Genomic DNA, 20,001 nt, shown 5'->3' with positions numbered 1-20,001 from the left:
TAACTGAAGCCTAAAGTCCATTTACATTTATTAAAACAGTGATACATACATATACATTTATGTATTTATTTATTGGTATGCATGTATGTATTTCTAACCTATTATTTTTTATTTTCTAGGTTTCCTTTTATATTCTTTCTTGCTTTCTTGTTTTTCCTTATTCCATTTTTCTCTTTACTAGTTTGCAAATTATACCTTTTTTGTTAGGTTTAATGGTTATACTAGAAATTTTAACATGCATATTTTATTTGTCTGAACCTAAAGTTAATCAACACCTTTAATTTGTTCTTTTTTTAAATTTTTAAAAATGTTTATTTATTTTTGAGGGAGAGAGAGACAGACTGTGAGCCGGGGAGGGGCAGAGAGACAGGGAGACACAGAATCTGAAGCAGGCTCCAGGCTCTGAGCTGTCAGCACAGGGCCCAACACGGGGCTCAAACACACAAACTGTGAGATTATGACCTGAGCCAATGTCTGACACTTAACCGACTAAGCCATCCAGGCACCCCACAATCATTCATTTTTATCTCTCATGGTTCCAGGACTAACTGGGATCACTAGGTAACTCTTGCTCAGGGTCTCTCATGTGGTTGCAGTCTGATGGAGACTAAGGCTAGAATCATCTCAAAACCTTGTTCAGTACACGTCTCACAGTTGATGCTGGCTGTAGGCTAAGTTTTCAGTGGGGCTGAACACCTACATTTGGCCTCTTTATGTGGCCTGGGTATCTTCATAGCATGGAAGCTAGGTTCTAAAAGGGAATATCTAAGCAGAGCAGTCCAGGAGAAACCATATTACTTTTTATGGCCTAGCCTTAGATGTCACACAGCATCACTTCTGCCACATTCTGTTAATTACATGCAAGTCATTAGACCAGCTCATATTTAAAGGAAGGTCAATTAGGCTCTATCTCTTGGTGGAAGAGTGTCAAAAAATTTGCAGACATGTTTTAAAACTATTATATACCCCTTCTGTATGCCAAGCACTAGACAAGGCACTTGGGATAGTGGTAAGTCACAAACCCTAACTTTATGGTACTTACAGTCTAATGGTAGAGATACACACTAATAAAATAATATTGCAAATATGTATAAAATTGTAAACTTTGATAGTGCTATGAAAGATGAACAGAGGGAACTATGAGAAATTATATCACATATTTGTATGACATGGACCAGGGACCCAAGGAAGACTTCCCCAAGGAAAGGCATCTGGGTTGAGATCTGAAACATTAGTGGATGCTAACTCTGTGAAGCATGTTAAAGAAGGGCCTTTCAGACAAAGAGACCAACAGCCACTGGCCCTGAGACAGGAGGAAAGGTGACCTAAGAGGCAGCCAGTATATCTGGAGGCAGATAGCAGAGGAGAGAGGTGTGAGACAGGGCTGCAGAGGTGGGCTGAGACCAGGCCCCTGGACTTTGTAGGCTAGGTGAGGATATCGGCCTTTGGCCTTAAAGGTGCAGAAAGCTGTTGAGGGTCACTCACTGGCGAGTGATGTAGGCAGATCTGCACCCTAAAGCTCACTTTGGCTGCTGTGTGGATGGCCCCTGCCAGATGCTGAGTCAGGACTGGGAGGGCTGCGAGACTCTTGTCTGCAATACCTCCCCTCTCCATGAGACTCCCATGCACATGCTAAAGCCAGCAGTGGCCTACATCATATATCTCTAGGCTGGGCTCCGATACTCTATACTTGGCTTCCTCTTCTAAGGTACAGGAAGTTCTGCCATTTTGCATTCTTAATTAGTCACTCCTTTAGTCTGTCAGTTAGTTGGTATAGCAGATTGAAGAGTAGTCCCCAAAAGATATGTCCGCATCCTAATCCCCAGAACCTGTGACTATTACCTTATTTGGAAAAAGGGTCTTTATGAATGTAATTAAGTTCAGTATCTTGAGATTAGGATATTATCCTTGATTATCTGTAGATCATAAATCCTATGACAAATGTCCTTGTAAGAATGAGGCAAAGAGATATTTGAAATGGACAGAAGAGGAGGAAGTAATGTGACCATGGAGACAGAGATTCGAGTGGTATGGCTACAAGCCAAAGAATGCCAACATCTGCCAGAAGCTGGAAGAGTCAAGGAACGGATTGTCCCCTAGAGCCTCCAGAAGGAGTGTGGCCCTACTGACACCTTGATTTCAGCCCAGGGATCTGGTTTTTGAACTTCTGGCCTCCAAAACTGTGGAAGAATCCATTTCTGCCAGTTTAAAGCCACAGTTTGTGGTAATTCATTACAGCAGCCATAGGAAATGAATATGGTTGGGTACTTCTTTAGTTGTTCCTTCCTGATGGGATTTACTGGCTCCTTCAGGGAACTTCCAAATGCTGGAATGCCCCAGGCTCAGTCCTCAGAGCTTTCTTTGACTATTCTCTCTCTTTGTGACCTCATCCATTCACTTGGCATCAAAATACCACTTATTTGCTAAAATTCTCCACATTTTATCTCCTCCCAGACCCTTCTCATGGAGCCCAAACATCTTCACAGGTATATGAAAAGATAACTCTTGTTTTCTACCCTTCCCACTTCCCCACCCACAGATTCTCCTGGCCAAGCATCCTCAGCCACTTAGTGCTCTAGGTAGAAATGTGGTAGCCATCCTGGATTTCTCCATTTCCCTCATGCCTTATATACAACTGATAGCAAGTCTTGTTGTTTAGATATCAAATGAGATCTATCCCTTCTCCTCCATTTCCACAGCCACCAGCATCTCTTACCCAGATGACTATCCCAGGCTCCCAAGGACTCCCAGCTTCTTCTTTTCTTCATGTTTATTTAGAGAGAGAGAGAGTATGTCTGTGAAGGAGGGGAAGAGAGAGAGGGGGAGAGAGAATCCCAAGCAGGCTCCATGATGTCAGCACAGAGGCCCATGCAGGGCTCGGTCTCACAAACTGTGAGATCATGACCTGAGCCAAAATCAAGTCAGACATTCAACTGACTAAGCCACCAGGCACCCCAACATTAATTGATTTTCAAATATTTCTTCAACCTGGCATTTCTCAATAAATCCCACTTAACTGATGAATTATCTTTTTATGCATTGTTGGATTTACTTTGCTAGAATTTTTATTTATTTATTTTTTTTGCACTTGTGTTCATAAAGGATATTAGTCTGTAGTTTTCTTTTCTGGGAATGTTTTGTCTGATGTTGGTATCAGAGTAATGCTGGCCTCATAGAATGAATTGGGAAGTGTTCATTCCTCTTCACTGTTCTGGAAGATTTTATATAAAATTGGTATTTTTTCTTCCTTAAATGTTTGGTAGAATTCACCAGTGAAGGCATCTAGGCCTGAAGTTTTCTTTATGGGAAAAATTTTAATGATAAATTTAATTTCTTTATTGGTTATACGGTTATTCAGGTTATCTATTTCTTCTTGAATTGTGTCACGCTTTTGCTTAAACCCCTCAGTGTTGGGGCACCTGGATGGCTCAGTTGGTTAAGCATCTGACTCTTGATTTCAGCTCAGGTCATGATCTTGTAGTTTGTGAGATTGAGCCCCACATTGGGCTCTGTGCTGACAGTGCAGAGCCTGCTTGGGATATTCTCTCTCTCTCTCTCTCTCTCTCTGCCCCTCCCATTCTCTCTCTCAATAATTAATAAATAAATAAATAAATAAATAAATAAATAGCTAGCCCTCAGTGTTTCCCCCTCACATCTACATCCTTGCTGTGGCTTGCAAGGCCCTGTCTGGTCTGTTCCTGCCCTCCTCCCCAACCTCATCTACACGGTACCTTCCCCTCACTCACCATGTTTCAGTCACATTGGTCTTCTGGTTAATTCCAAGATTATGTCAAACTCTTCCCTAGCTCAAGGCCTTGGCATTGCTGTTCCCTCTATCTGGAAAGCTCTTCCATAGGCTCCTTATTCTCATCCCTCAGGTCTCAGATTACATGTCAAGGAGGTCTTCCCTGAATATTATTTTCAGGGTAGGGCCTGCTGGATACTCTCTCACACAGAATCTTGTTTCCATCCATAATATATGTATCACATCCTGTCAGTGTTTTGTTTGCTTATTGTCAGCTCCCTAAGAGCAGGGATCTTGTCTGTCTTGTTCACTGCTCATCCTCAGCACCCAACACAAGATCTGGCACAAGTGAGGTGTTCAATTACTATTTTTTAAATAAGTAGACTTACTTAGTGGTTTGGCCTATTGGTCAGTCAGGCAATGAGGAAGGCAGTAAGTCTTCTGTGAGCCCGCCTATCAGTCTGAGGTTTTTGCTCAGCCTGGAGTAGGTCAGGCAGGCACTGAGTGGGCTGGTTGCCCTATGGAGTGGGTCTGTGCGACTGATGAGCCCGCCCTGTGAAGTCAGCCCAGGATTCTGAAGGACACAAAGAAGTGAAAAGCCGAGGTCTATTCCCCAAGAAGCTTCTGGCCCACCTGTCTACTTGGAGACTCACTGTTCCCTACTGCCCAGCCAGAACGTGAAATGGGATAGAACAGGGTAGACAGGGGAAGGTTGCAGAGCCTGGTCCAGCCTCTGGCAGCTGCTCCTCAGCAGTTCTGTTACAGGCCTTCCAAACCTCATAAAAACCTCACCTAGTGACTGACATGCTCAGGAAGAGCCTGTACAAGAGACACAGAGAGGGCTTTGTATCTTCTTCCCCACCCCACCTCCCAACCTCCCCTGACCTGGGTCCTCTGCTCATGGAAACTGCCCCACTGGACCTGGCTGCCTGGCCCCAGGAGACAGGCTGTGATGCACGTTGTCACTGCCTGCTCTCTACAGGGGCAGGACATGGGCCTGTACCTCTAGGGGCCACTCCTTGCAACTGAACCCATCCTAGGTACCCCTCTTCATAGACCAGAGAAGGCCCACCTCTCTGGTTGAGGAAGAGACCTTGCATGGAAGCTAGAGACTTCATAGTTAATCCCAAGTTTCTTGAAGAATGTCCCGGCTATGAGTTATGGGTGTGGCTCGAGTCCCATCATGCATGAGTACGTGTAGGACGCTATCAGACCTGCTTGTGTGGGAAGCAGCTGCTTACAATAACTAGGCAGTGGCACCCAGGCCGCCAGCAATCACTGAGACTCACTCCTGCTCACCGACCAGCTCCATGACCAGGAGGCTCTGCTCTGGTGACATCACCCTCCTCACACACTGCTAAGGGAAATGAGCTCAGGGCCGCCATCAGAGGCGGTATGTTTACTTACAGGGACCCTGGCTGTCAGCAGCTCATTGACTAGGCATTCCCTGTCCTAGCCAGCATGAAGCAGAAATTTCCTTAAACATATTATTTTGGCCTCAACCCACCATTTGCTCCCTTGCTTCCAGTTTTTTTCAAGAGGAAAATTCCCAGTTCTAGCCCCAAATGGAGCAGCCCAGAGGTGGTGGGGAGAGATCACAATGACCCCCTAAGGACCTTTCAGAGGTTAAGTTTCTCCCACCTCCCCAGTAATCCCTGGAGCTGTGAGATCATCAAACCAATTCTCAGTCACTCATGTGTGCATGGGATCAGAGGGATGGCCGGCATGACCTCAAGAGCAGACCCTCTCCTTCATGGCCTCCCTCATGGCTTCAGCCACCCTGAGCTCATACTCAAAGCATTTCCCAACTCAGCAACCCTGGCTAGGCCCTAGACCTCTCCCTCATTCCCTTCGGGTCAAGGATATTTCAGGAGAGCCCCAAAGCCGCCAGTTTTCACAGGCTCCAGGGGATTCCCAAGACGGGATCCAGGGGATTCCCACCCCCACCAGCCCTGGCTGAGAGGTACTGTCACTTGTCCCTCCCAATTCTCTTTCTGTTGTTCCTGCTGGAACTTAGCCATTCCGGGGGGCCCGGAGAGGAAAGGGGTCCTCAGTCCCCCCAGTGCTTTAGGATCTATCTGTGCCAGCAGCAGAGCGATGCCCTCCCAAGAGTATCAATCATGAGAGACAGGTGCTCTCTGCCTAGCTGGATCTGCCCACTATTGGGGCTGGTCACGCAGGCCCAGACATGTCAGGGAGTCTGAGGCCTTACCTGACCCAGCTCTGCCCTGTGGCTTGATCCTACTTAGCTCAGCATCCTATGGCACCAGGGAGGGGCCCAGTGGCAGAATCAGGTCAGAAGAGGGCATTGAACCTGCATTTCATAGTGCTTTACCAAAGACTGAGGAAATGTCAAGGGTCCACATTGGAGAATGGGATAGAGGGAATGTCTCACACACAGATCTGAATTGGCAGCTTCTTGGAAGGTACTGATTTTCTTACGCAACTGTCCCTGCCCCCCAACCGGGCCAGAACTCCCTAAAACATATGGTTCCAATAATTTCAATTAGTCAACATGTCTAGTGAACCCAGAATTTATAAAGTAAGGAAGCTGGAAAGACCCTTGATGAGGACAGAAGCTAATATTTATTGAATATCTACCATAAGCCTGACATGGTACTCAACACTTTACACACATTATCTTATTCAATCCTCATAACTCTGAGGGAGATTAAATAACTCTAAAAGAGACACAGCTTGTATACAGCAGAGCTGGGATTCAAACCCAGTTCTGTCTGATCCCACAGATTCTACAATTATGCATTCTTCCATTTGACTTCTAGAAAGTAATTAACTTAGGAAATCAATCACATTTCTTCTGTAAACCAAGCAAGACCTGTAAGTTAAAGATGTGCTAATACAGTCTCTCCATTCTGCAGATGAGGAAAATGAGGCCAGATCACAGAGTGAGTCTTTTTATTTGTTTACTTGTTTATTTTTCTTTAAGTAGGCTTCATGCTCAGTGTGGAGCCCAACGCCAGGCTTGAACTCATGACCCTGAAATAAAGACCTGAGCTGAAATCAAGAGTCAGTGTTGCCTGGGTGGCTCAGTTGGCTGAGCATCTGACTGTTAATTTTGGCTCAGGTTATGACCTCACAGTCGTGAGATTGAGCCCTGCATCATGCTCTGTGCTGACAGTGTGGAGCCTGCTTGGGATTCTCTCCCTCTCTCTCTGTCCCTCTGCTGCTCACATGCACTCTCTCTCTCTCCCTCAGAAGAAACAGGCTATAAAAGAGAGGCTATAAAAGAGACAGACAGACAGACAGACAGACAGACGCTTAAATGACTGAGCCATCCAGGCAACCTACAGAGTGAGTCTTAAATTGACCATAGGACAGTGGCTCAAACTCAGATCAGTGTCTCTCCAGCCACCCCAGCTGTCTCATAGTCCTAAGTCAACCCAGGCAAGACAAGGGTGGTAGAAAAGCTGTGGGCTCTGCCCTCTAGGAGACAAGACAGACAAAGATGAACAGAGAAACAAACAGACATATAGACATCCACACAAGCAGACATGAAGAGGCATAGGCACACAGGCAAAGATACACACATGGGTACTTATATCCATGTATTGTATTGTTCTCATCTATCTGTGGTGGTTCCTTTCCAGATTGCAAGTTCCATGAGGAAGCAGGCAGAAAGGGCCCTTACCCTGGGCTCACCTGTAGATGGCCACGCTCTTGCTCTACTCTGGCCACACTCCATTCCACACACTGAGAAGTAACCGGGCCCAAGAGGATGGATCCATGGGGAGCCCATTCCCCCATTCTAGATTATAATTCAGGTACATGAGACCCCATTATTTCCTGCGTAGAACCATTTGGGCAGACTTTGCCAGTAGTGTGCATACCCTGGAGCCCAAAAGGTGGCCAAAGGGCAGCTGTTTGTGGGGTGCATTCATGGAGTTTGGACACGTTAGGAGTAATACATGCTTGCAAGGCCACTCAAGATAGGGGACGGAGCCGGGATGGGGAAAAAGAGGCTGGGGCCACTTATTCTGCATTGCTGAATTCCAGCACAGAAGTCAGAGGAGTCAAGAATCCAAAATCAAACCCAGCCCTCTGGCTTATTGGGATTAAGTATTTTATTTAGCAGTTTGTTGTTTTGACTTATAACGTTTAAATATTTAGATGTACTGGGGCGCCTGGGTGGCTCAGTGGGTTAAGCGTGCGACTCTTGGTTTTGGCTCAGGTCATGACCTCACGGTTCATGAGTCTGAGCCCTGCATCAGGCTCCAGGCTAACAGCACGGAGCCTGCCTGGGATTCTCTCTCCCTCCCTCTCTCTGCCCCTCCTCTGCTCTGTCTCTCAAAAAAAAAAAAAAACAAAAAAAAAAACTTAAAAAAATATTTAGACGTACAAATGTACGTCTTGCCCTGGTTCTTAAAAACATTAGGAGCTGCCCTGGATACCTCCCTAAGTTCCCAGTGCACAGTGCTCACAGAACAAGCACTTTAAAGATGTCTGTTAGTAAACGAGAAAATCATTTAGTGAATGAATTGAATGAGTGAATGCTTTTGCACAGATATAAACAGACAGGCATATACACTTTCAGGCACTCACCAACACATTATTGACAAGTATATATACCCACACTCCCAGAGATGCACATACCTAATAAACTTACATCTAGAAAGCCTGGTACGTGTTTATAACAAAATAACCTAAATGTTCATATGCACACTCCCACAGAAACTTGCAGGCACGTGCAGACCCACTCACTATGCAGAGGCCCACATGTTCCCTTGAAGATACCCACATACATGAGCTTACACAGAGATAGGGACTCATCGATATGCTGGCAAACATGCTTTTCCCACTGAAGAACCCAGCTCCAACCAGAAATGCAGCCGCCCAGACATGCAAACAACAGAACAGTCACATAAACTCACACCGATACACGCAGCTAGACAAAGACAACGCTGTAGGCCTAAGACAGACTGGGAGTGAGACACCTGTCCACAGAGACCCCCTGGCTGCCCTGGGCTCCCACACTGTCTGCCTCCCTCCCACTTCTGTCTGCGGCCAGAAGGGGCTCCTAGAGGAATTCCTTTTGCAGACTGGCTGAGAAAGGCTACTCTCTCCTCCTCCACAATCCCAGGCCAGAGTCCTGTGGCAGAGAAGCAGATGGTGTGTGCTGGGGGGTGCTCCCCCTTGCCAAGGACTCTGCCCTCCATCCCCAGCCACCACCCGTGGCCTGCCAAGCCTAGGCTGTGTGCTGGCCTCTAGACAGAGACAGAGCCCCACGCAGGTCCTGCTGCCCCAGCTCTGCTTCCAAAAGCATGATTTAGGAGGGGCTGGTGAACAGCGCTTTTCCAGAGGACTTACTTCCTCAGGAAATGGCTCGGCCACAAGCCTGATCTCCAAAACAGGCGTAGGATGAAAACACCTCTGCTCCTCTCCAAAAACATGGGCCGCCACTCTCACTCAGAGCCCCTGTGTCACTTCTGGCCCCAGCATCCACAGCATTCTAAGGTGATGGACAGCAATGAAAGGTCCAGCGTCTAGTCCCGCTTCTGCTGCTGACTCGCTGTGTCCACCTCCATAAAATGACCCCTTTGGGTGTGATGCCTTCAGATGTAGTCAGAATGAGATAGGAGTCTCTAATTCCCCAGGCAGTCTCTGGATAAGGGTGAGGGGCTCCAATCCCAGGAGACAGTGGCCTGGTGTGGGCCTCCTCTTAAGTCACAGAGTCATTATTACATCCACAGAGCTTGTGCCAGGCAGTGGCTTGAAACAGAGGTGCCTCACACTGAGGCAAAATGGGGACTCAGGCAGGAGTCAATGTCCTGTGTGGCCTGGAGACGGTGATCTCTCCTCTCCCTTTCCACCCTCTCGCCAGGTTCCCTAGGCCTCTGCTGGAGGTGGACACAGTGCTGCAGCCCCACCCAGTCGGGTGGGCCAAGAGACAGGAATGCTGCTCAGCACAGCTGGCCGGACAGGAGAGACTGTTTATTCTCTGCTGTCGGGAACATCCCAGACAATCAGGGGGATTTGGCTGCTGGCAACCCCTGGATTTGAGGACTCCAAGAAGTCAGCTTAATCAGAGCAGGCTGATGGCCTGAGCTCTGAGAAGGCAGCAGAGGTGGAAGGGAGGGGCCACCCCTCCCTGCCCCACATTCCATGCCATGTGCCTCTGAGCTCACCTCCTGGATCTGCAGTGACAGGGCAGAAAGGTGAATGGGGCTGAACCCAGCCTTTTAATCATGCAGCCATCAGGAGAGACTTCCTACAGTCTGACTCCCAGCATCCCAGGTGCCCCCTGCTTATGAGACATGTCAGAGCTAACGGCCTTAGCCTAGGAAGGGAGGTCATTTTGCATCCCCCAGACCCGTTCCAACCTCCCTGTGCTACCAGCCCAGATCCTTTCTGCTCAGGCAGTCCCTCTAGCTTCCGCCGTGTACTTGCCTGCCTTTCTTATTATTCCAGCTCGAGTCAGCTTTGGCGCTGCCTCTTCCAGGCCTTCTCACCTTGGGCAAGTCACCTCTCCAGGCCTGATTCTTCTGTAAAATAAAGATTACAGTATCCATCTCACAAGGACATTTTGAAGATTAAATGAGAGAATTCTTTCAATAGGCCCACCATGCAGGAGGCACTTGATAAATGGTAGTGCCTTTCTCTCCCATTCTTTCTATTGGTGCAGACCTCACCTCTGGTATTCCTGAGGGCCAGGCCTCTCTGGTGTAGCTTATAACACGTGCCCGGTCACATCTCTACCTATTGCTGCTCCCAGATCTCGGAGTGCTTTGGGGTTCCGTAGCACTCTGTAGAAGAGTCCAAGTTGACCCAAGGAGGCATTTTGATGCCAAGGCTCTAGAAGGTCCCAGAACATGGTGGGGGTTTTTTTTGTTTTGTTTTAGGTGTTTTTTGTTTTTTGTTTTTTTGTGGGGTTTTTTGGTGTGTTTTGCCCATCTCTCATTTTGCATAGGTTTGAGTGCCTTGTCTAAGGAGGTCAGGAAAAATTCATCAATCCTGACTCATTTGTTTGGAATTCATCTTCCTATATATTTAATAAAGAGTTTATACCAAAAATAATGAAATTCCAGGATGGCAAAGAGTATCAGTTAAGGACCCCTCCTCACTGTATCTCCCACAAGTTCCAATTTAAACTCTTAAATAAAAAAGGAGTCTAATGGTTACACAGTGAAAAGTCTGGCTTTAGGCACAACCAAACTGAGTACTCAAACAACATCATCAGGATTTAGTTTCTCTTCCTCTCTTGGCTCTGCCTTCCATTGTGTTGGTGTCAGTAGGAGGCTTCCCGTGGCAGCAAGATTCAAGGCAGCAACACCAGGACCAGCCTCTCACACTGACAGAATGGGGGTGGGAGGAAAACGTCTCTTTCCCAGCAGCCCCTGCAAAAATCTTCTTATAGATTTCTTGGGAGTCACATGTTGGTATATGAACCAATCGCTAAGGCCAGAGAAATGCAGCTTGTTGATTGGCTCAGGCCTGTGCCACTGCTCCCTGCCTAGGGTGTGTGGGTAGAAGGAGCAGTCACCTTTACCCAGATCCAGTGAAAGTGGAAAAGAGGTTGGTTTCCCAGCAGGAAGCTGGGGTATGGTACCAGGAGGGTGAGTGAACGATGGACCACAAAAAGAACAGGTGTCTTCCAAAGGAAATCAATGGTCAAAGAACTAAGCAGATGAATACTTTTCAAGCACTCCCAAGCCCTTTAAAAATGTAATGGATGGAGCACCTGGGTGGCCCAGTTGGTTAAGTGTCCGACTTCGGCTCAGGTCATGATCTTGTGGTTCCTGAGTTCGAGCCTCATGAGGGGCTCTGTGCTGACACCTCAGAGCCTGGAGGCTGCTTTCCATCCTGTGTCTCCCTCTCTCTCTGCCCCTCCCCAGCTCACGCTCTGTCTCCCTCTGCCTCTCAAAAATAAATAAAACATTAAAAAAATTTTTTTAAGTTTAAAAAAATATATAATTGATGTGCTAGTTTTAAATCCCTACAGATCTCTGACAGGCAATGTGTTATAGGGCCCATTTGGGATAGGCTATACTTGCCCAAGAACAGTAAACCTACATCTTTAACCAATCTGTAATCCATACTTCCCAGGAATTCAGACTGGCCTTTTCCCTTCCTGTCCACACTGGTGGGCAGCTTGACTGAACTGACCAATGCTGTGAGGGCTGGAAGGCCCGATCAGCACCGTAAGCTATTTTCACCAAGGACTTCCCTTGGCTAAATGGGCACTGAAAGAGGGTTGACTCCAGGGGCCTCAACCTTCCCTTTCTCTCCTGACCCCCACAAGTCTCCTCTGGCCTTTGAATCTCCCCTGGTTGCTTTCTCTCTACTACCCCTCTTCCCAACTCATTTCTAAATCCCATTTTCTTAGGAAAGACTTTGTCACCAGTCACTTATATGTGTGTATGAAGCAGCATCAAATCAGTAATTTAACCCTTCTCAGGACCATGTGCATTTTAACTCTGAGCCTTTTCAGTGAAACAAAAGGCTTTGTCCTGCATACCCCCTACTGTTCCCAAAAGGTGCAGAGCAAATGGGACTCTGAAATCAGGCAACCAGTGTCCACAACCATCCCTGAAACCCTTGCTCATCTGCACAGCCTTGCCAGTGTGTTTTTTCTTCAAGTATAATTTCGATCACCTTTGCTGACATTCAGTCATTACTCTCTGCTGTGGCAGGGAAGTTTCTTGAATCCTTTCATCCATTTATTCACTCAGCAGACTTTTCCTGAGTCTCCATCATCTTTTAGATACTGAGTATGCCAAGACAGCCCAGGCCCTGCTCCCTCTGACAGCCTGCAGTTGAATCTCAATGCTGGAAACATCACCTGCACACCAGATTTTTAACACAAGCAAAAAGCCTAGCCCAGTGGCTGGTATTCAATAGGTATTCAAAAAGTGCTGCTTCCCCTTCCCAGGGCTGCACGATGTGGAGAACACTGGAAATTTTCTAAAACCTTTTCCAGGTGGACAGGAGTGCCAACAGAAGTGGGTGGAGATGGTGGTTTCTATCTCGCTTCAGAATGTCATGATTTGTTTTGGATGTTCCAAATGTCAGGTTGGAGATCATGCAAAGAAGAGGGGCTTATTCTAACCAGATCAGGGCTAGAGGCAGCCCAGGACACTGTCTCCCTGGTACACAGCCCCAGACAGTTTGGAAACAAACAGAAACCCATCCAGAGGAGGGAGACTGACAAAAGCAAAAACAAACAAAGGCCAAGAGATGGAAAACTCACGAGGTGGGGCCGGGTGGAAAGGAGGGGAGCGAGGAGAGATGGGTGGAGGCTGTGGAGGGGGCTTAAGGAGGGTGTGTGTGTGTGTGTGTGTGTGTGTGTGTGTGTGTGTGAGAGAGAGAGAGAGAGAGAGAGAGAGAGAGAGAGAGAGAGAGAGAGAGAGAGGAGCTGAACCCAGCTCCCTCCACCTTCCCAAGAATTACCATGGCAATGGGGAGGGTGAGTGCAGCTGATTCCAGGCCAACACAAACCTCCAGGGCTTAGCAGCAGGATTGGGCTCGGATGCATGGGGCCATGTTCTAAAGAAAAAGATCTGAATTGGGCTCTTTAAGTCACAAACTCCCTACCAGCTCTGATTTTGTAAGCAATCAGTATTTAATGAAATGAATTAATCAGAAATAATAGTGAATCACATTCCTATTCCATGTTTCTCTCACATACACAGGTACATTTATCCAAAAGCCCACAGAGTAAAACCTCTTCCCTTTGTGGGGAAAACTGACAGCTCATTGGATTCTTGGCACTTTCCAGAAGCAGTGACCTAACTTGTGGAAGGTCTTCTTGTCACCCCTGCCCAAATTGTCCCCACTGACAGTAGCATTAGTGATAGAGGGTTGATGGGTTTGCTTTCACAAGACCAAGGCAGCTGCAGCTCTGATGTGAGGTGGCTCCAACTGAACCATCTGGTCTCCTCTGCCATCAGTGGCCTGGTGAAGCTCTTGGCCCAGAGGGGGTGTATCAGCAAGGAGAGTGCTGCTTCTTTCTCCATGAAAAAATGTCTGCAGCATGAGCCCCTTGGGCCCCCAAACTCCAGCACTCAAATTTGCCCTTTCCTGGAGATGGCTGGCCTCTGGGGTCTGTTTCAGATGTCAGGTTGGTGCTAAATAGAACTGTGAGTCTTTAGAGTTTGTCTCCTTCCCGCCTCTCCATTCCTAGCTACCCAGAGATCTCACACTATCCCCCATTACCCTAGTCCAGGGTGGACCCATCCCTAAGGCATCATAGGCACAGGGCATAGAGTCCACATTACAAAAATGTTTTAATTTCCTTTAAAAGCAGAAGGAAGCATGCCTGGGTGGCTCAGTTGGTTGAACATCTAACTCTTGATTTGGGCTCAGGTCATGATCCCAGTGTCATGGGATCAAGCCCTGTGTTGGGCTCCATGCTGAGTGTGGAGTCTGCTTGAGATTCTGTCTCTCCCTCCCTCTGCCCCTCTCCCCCACTTGCACTCTCTCTCTAAAAAAAAAATTTTTTTTAATTAAAAAAAGGGGTGCTTTGGTGGTTCAGTCAGTTAAGCATCCAACTTTGGCTCAGGTCATGATTTCACGGTTTCTGAGTTCGAGCCCTGCATCAGCCTCTCTGCTCTCAGCACAGAGCCCACTTAGGATCCTCTGTCCCTCCCTCTTTCTTCCCCTCTCCTGCTCGTGCTCTCTCACTCTCTCTCAAAAATAAACATTTAAAAATTAATTAAAACTAAAATTTTAAAAATCAGGAGGAAAAAACAAGCTTGTAAGTGGAAGCAAACATTTTAGTATTTAATAGTAATATATTCATTTTTATACCAACACAATCATAAAATATAATTTTAAATATTTATTAAGGAGTCCAGGAAGGCAAAAGTGCCCATGAAAGTCATAATGTAGTCCTGACCTACTCTCTGCTCACTCAGGGATTTCCTTCTGTCACATCAAAATGTACCTGTCCAATGGCTCTCCATTAGCCTAGGAGCACCTGGAGGATAGGACCATTCTTCATCCATCCTCAAGTTCCTACCATGCTCACTGTTTGCCCCATGCTCACATCAGGTATTGCATTGACTCTCTGGGGGTGGGGTGGGGGCAGAAACCTCAGGGAAAAAGAGGGGGGACTAGGTTTTAAATAAATATTGCTTGAGAATTGCTGGAAACTGCATATTTCACATCTGTGCAGTTGGACTTTGTCCGCATCCCCTGTTGCTGAATGCTACTTGAAACTGCTCCCAGCAAGTTCGCTAATGGTCTCCAACTCAGTAAATCCAATGGATACTTCCCAGGTATAATCCCAACGGCTCGGCACCATTTGACACTGCTCATCAAGATTGCCTTTTTGGCTTCCATGACATTTTGCTGTCTTGGTTTCCTCCTATTTCCCTGGACATTGCTGCTAGGTGTCCTGTGCATGCTCATTCCCTCTGCTGGGCCACTAAAAACTAATAGCAGCTGAAACATGTCAGCTATTTGCTCTGTGCTGAGCCCGACTGTGTCAGTTCTTTTAATCCTCAAAATAATGCTAAATCTATTCTGCAACCACCAGCCAGAATGAGTTTCCTGGAAACCAAATCTGATCATATCATTTCCATGCTTAAAACCTAATGGCGCTCCCTGGCCCACAGCTTTGAGGGTCTTGCATGATCTGGCCTGTGCCCACCTCTTCCACCCCATTTCTCACCACAGCCTCTTCCTTTATGACCTTCCTGCTTTTAACTTCTCCAGCAAGAACTCTAGGTCCTTACATGTGCTTTTCCCAGTGCCTGAAACACTCTCCCTCCACTTGTTGGCCTGATACTGGTGGTTCTTTCGGGCTTCAGTTAAATATCACCTTTTCTAGGAGCCCAGGGGTGCTGCAGAGGATGGTGGTTGTGAGATTAACACTGAAACCTGCCATGTGCAGCTCCCAGCTCTGTGCTGCTTCCCAGCCACATAGCTTTGAGCAAGCTACAAAATTCTCTGGCACTTCCGTTTCTTATCTGTTGTCAGGATTAAATAAATCAGGGGCACCTGGGTGGCTCAGTCAGTTAAGTGTCCAACTCTGGATCTCAGCTCAGGTCTTGATCTCAGGGTTGTGAGTTCAAGTCTTGAGTTGGGCTCCACACTGGGTGTGAAGCCTACTAAAAAAAAACAAAGAAAGATAGAAAAAAAAAAAGAAAAGAAAAAAAGAAATTTGCACACGTAGGTGCTTTGCAGGTGTACATGTGTCACTTCTGTATTTTCTCACCCCAGACTATGTTAAGACTTCTTGCCAAGTGTTTTCCAAAACTCCTTTATAACAACATGTAATCCAACCCCACTCCTGAGAATGCTTGTCTAGCTCCCGACCTTGCCAGACTGGCAGCTCCAGGAGGGCAGGGACACTTTTACCTTGATCCTGCTCCTATTTCTAGTGCCTGGCACATGGTAGGTGCTCGTATTTGTTAAATCAATGACTAGCAATCTAATACCTACTAGATATCCAGGTGATATATGGTGTCCAGAAAACTGTACCTTGAACAAAGGAAGAGAGGATAAGATTTTTAGCAACAAGGCATACATGGCAGACTCCCGCTGAGACTGAAAGGAGTCACAAAGGCCACTTGATAATTAGGAAAATACCTTTATTATCTCTGAAATCTTCCAATATTCAATGTAAAAACCATGATAGTGGCTTGTTCACAACTTCACAGATTATAGAAAAATGACTTTCTACCTTCTTTACAGAGATCTACCCCTCAAATCAGATGGGGCTCCATGATGGCTGAAACAGGGCAGAAAGGAAGGACAGAGAACACAGCAAGGAGATCTGCAGCTCCCTGAGCAGCCAGAGGCTTCTTCCCCACTTTTAAAGCCCAGGTTGGGTCCCGACGACCTGTGAGCCCACCAAGGGAGGCTCAGTCCATGCACGCTGGCGGCAGACTGAGGCAGGCCTGTGTCCTGAGGTCCTGCAGCGTGGCACTTGTGGCTGGGAGGCCACAATCAAGGCAGCTTCGTGAGAACAAGAACAGGTGGCAGGCCTGCAACTCAAATCCCTTTCTCTAACACATGGCCAGGAAAGAGACTATGGGCACTGACCAAAGAGTGCTCTCGAAATCTTCTCCTTTTACTCAGCTCCCAAAGATGAATTTGTCAAATAGCTACTTAAAAAAGCAAAACAAAACAGAAAACAAGCATGTGTTTCCATTTCAACTACAATCAGCAGTTGGTAATTTTTAGAAAAAGACTTGAGTTGCTGTTAAATTTGTCTTTTTTATCAGGTCTCTGGCTCCTTCCTTGCTCGTCCATGGTTGGGGCAGGGGGGTTACAGCTGTAGCAGAAGGCTGTTTGTTGATCTGAGAAAACTGTGAAAAGGTTTTGCACTCACATACAAAGGCTGATGGAATTCAAAACGATCCCACCAATTTTTATGAGAAACATGACTGTTCCTCTTGGGTGTCTCAGGTCAAAACAAGGCAACCGCCTAGTGATTTATAGTCCCCACCACACATATTCTGCCTTCCAGAAGGCATTAGAGAAAGGGCCAACGTCTGCCAGGAGTGACTGTAAACACCCCACTGACAGCTTGGACACTTTGTTTTTAAATGCAGCAGGACTTTTTCCTTTGGCCCTGGCAGAAAAACCAACTCCCTAGGACTGTTTAGGAAGGAGCAGACAGGAGGACTCCCCTGAAGCCCCAGAGCGAGAGACTCGTGGTCCCTACTGAGCGGAGTGTGGCTCAGAGCATCATCAAAGGCAATCAATACATTTATGGCATATGATAATTGTCCTGTGGTCCCCAACTGGCCCCCAGGCTACACCTGATTGGACGCGGCGCATGGGAGGTACAGAACAGGTTGTCATAAGGCACATGGTCGAGGTGGCCCCCACACCAGAGAGATTATCTCTTTGCACGATTCCAGAAGTGTTGGAAAGCTGAGGAGTTGATGGCACTCACAATGAGCAGCAGCAGCAGATACAGGGATATCATGACCGTAAACCAATGGCTGGAAAACCAGGACAGCTGGCTTGAAGCCCTGCTTAAGGGGGGGAAAAAGTGATGTTGGCAAGAAGAGAAAAACATTTTTTTTTTAAGTGTATGCAACAACTTCTGGCTCAAAGATGATGAAATGATGAATCTCATCCTCTGGGTGAGCCATGAAATGAAGCTTCGTGCATGCTCCTTCGCTCAAAAAAATCTGGGGCTATTTGCCCTGGCACCGACACATCTTTCACCAGAACATCTTCTAAATGTACAAAGACAGCTATGCAATGAGCTCATCCTGATCTTCTCTTTCATAGCTCCTCTGGTGCCTTTTGTGACCCATCTTTTCTTAGGCAAGACTTTGGTATCTAGAAGAATGACTGTGCTCAGGGTGTCTGCCCAGATGGCAGCAGGTGGCAGGTAATTTAGCAGAAATCTTTTCACTTTTAGACATGTACAGATATCAGTCCGAGCTGGGGAAATCCTCTCTGGCCCACTGGGAGATGATCTAAACCGTCCAAGTGTGTACTGAAGAGACACTCCAGGGAGAAGTGGGAAAGGAATGGAATTTTCAAGTAGAAGAAGCCAGATGATTTTAAACCAGAGGATAATGTTCCTCAGACTCAGGAACCCTATGCAGATCTCCCCAATGTGGGGGATGGGGTGAGGATTTTACTGGTTTATGAAATCTTGAAGCATGGAAACACTGGTGTATACAGCCAGGAGTGGGGAGGATTACAAGTGACCCCCTTAGCTGCTCATCTGCTGCTTGTCCCCATCAGAAGCTCTGCCACAGACCCCAACAATGTGACAGGACCTCAAAGTGACCCTTGATCCCGGGGAACCCTGCCACCCACCATCACACTGCTGAGATGGGATGTGGAATCCACCACGGTTCTGAGGAGCTGACAGGTCTTGTCTGCTGTTGAGTCCAACACCCTCATCTTGGACATAAAGATGAAGCATCTCAGGTCCAGAGAGGAGCAGTCACCGCAGGAAGTGACCAAGCAGAGTGGCACATATTCCCAATCAGCATCCAGGCACCACCCTGCCTCTTGGCTTAACCTAAATCAGTGCATTTCTGACTACAATCAGGAGCCTGGGTGGCTAAGGGGCCTCATGGTCTGGAGCAGCCAATTTGGCTTCGTTCGGTCCCTCATGTTATTTGTATTTACAAATCTCTCTGTCTTCTTCACTAGAACACAGTCCTCTCAGGGCCAGGACCGCATCTTATTCCACCTGTCTTCCTCACCCCTCACCGTGTGCAGCACAGCGTTTTATATATTTTACACATAGCTGAGGTCTAAGGCTGGGAGCAAGGGATGCTGATAACTAGGGACACAATACTCTCAGCATTTAGATGTTCTCCTGGACCTCTAGCAGGGCCTGTCCTCCTTACCTCTTGGGCTGCTTCTGGGAGTACACCAGCAGGTACTTCACTCGCAGAAGCTGGTTATTGGTGACCACAAAGTACTTTGGAGGGATGTCTCCGCCTTCACTATGTTTGATTCTTGCTCTCCTGCGATCTATCTCCTTAGAATCTGAATAAGGAGAATAAAGTACAACTTCACCGGGGGGAAATACAATAATAAAAAAAGCAAATTACAAATAGAAATAAGTCAAGCCTCCTGGTCATGAGGGTGGGAAAGCCCCAGCAGGGTGAGGAATGGCCTCAGCTGTATATGTGCTGTATGTGAAGCAGCACTAAAATACAGGAGAGTCTGACAAGCTGGACGAGGGGGAAAAGGAACAGGAAGATAAAAGGGAGACAAGGGGGAAAAAAACCTGCGTTGGAAAAGCAGAGGGAAGAAGCAGACTGATGGCCATAACAAAAAAATTATCTGGGCCTAGGTACAGGGCTTGACCCAAAACAAGTCTCTTAGGCATTTTAAATTAATCATTCTGGATTTTTGAGCTTCTTAGAACTCTTATGTTCCACGCTTTGTACCAAGATTTGTTTAAAAAACAAAACAAAACAAAAAAAACCTAAAACTTTCCTTTTAATAATATGATGAAGCTTTATAAAAACAACAAACAAACAAACAAACAAACAAAGCCAAAGCTGTGTGCAACAGTAGACTCTGCAAGGTTTTGTTTTGATGTTTATGTCACAGTTTGCTAACTTCCTAAGAATTATAAATGCAAATATTCATGCTGCCTGGTGTGGAAGGGTAGTGTCAGACACGGGCCATTCCTCAGGATTCCAGTTGTTTTACATTAGAGGCCAGGAACAGACAGTTTCCTCAATTCTCCTTTTCTCAGTGGAACTAACAGGCCAGTTCTGGAGACTAGAATAACAGTTCTGCGACTCTTCTGCCTTTGCGGGCAAAACAGCAGGGCGCACAAGGCACAGACTCTAAGAGAC

The 20,001-nt window shown here is 46.8% G+C and overlaps 1 protein-coding gene and 1 long non-coding RNA gene across 5 annotated transcripts in view; one reads left to right on the top strand and one right to left on the bottom strand.

Moving 5' to 3' along the window:
• The first annotated feature begins 2,444 nt into the window (after window positions 1–2,444).
• LOC122221911 lies at window positions 2,445–16,483 on the top strand. The gene is made up of 3 exons (XR_006203508.1): window positions 2,445–2,486; window positions 7,354–7,527; window positions 16,400–16,483. It is a non-coding gene; the product is annotated as an uncharacterized LOC122221911 (long non-coding RNA).
• PARP16 (poly(ADP-ribose) polymerase family member 16) overlaps window positions 10,142–20,001 on the bottom strand; it is a 27,602-nt gene continuing 17,742 nt past the window's right edge. For 2 of the 4 annotated variants that reach the window (XM_042941695.1, XM_042941692.1), the window contains exons 5-6: window positions 19,036–19,177; window positions 17,404–17,691 (exon numbers count right to left, since the gene is read on the bottom strand). In XM_042941695.1, coding sequence (XP_042797629.1) covers window positions 17,553–17,691; window positions 19,036–19,177 — 281 coding nt within the window. In that variant the 3' untranslated portion in view covers window positions 17,404–17,552. Of the gene's footprint in view, window positions 10,246–17,403; window positions 17,692–19,035; window positions 19,178–20,001 lie in introns of those variants that run through there. The other 2 variants (XM_042941696.1, XM_042941693.1) reach the window with 2 other exon arrangements.

Source organism: Panthera leo, chromosome B3, assembly GCF_018350215.1.
Source record: "Panthera leo isolate Ple1 chromosome B3, P.leo_Ple1_pat1.1, whole genome shotgun sequence".
In the NCBI taxonomy this organism is placed as follows: Eukaryota; Metazoa; Chordata; class Mammalia; order Carnivora; family Felidae; genus Panthera; species Panthera leo.
Note: the sequence above shows the minus strand (reverse complement) of the source record. Positions and strands in the feature narration are given on the sequence as shown.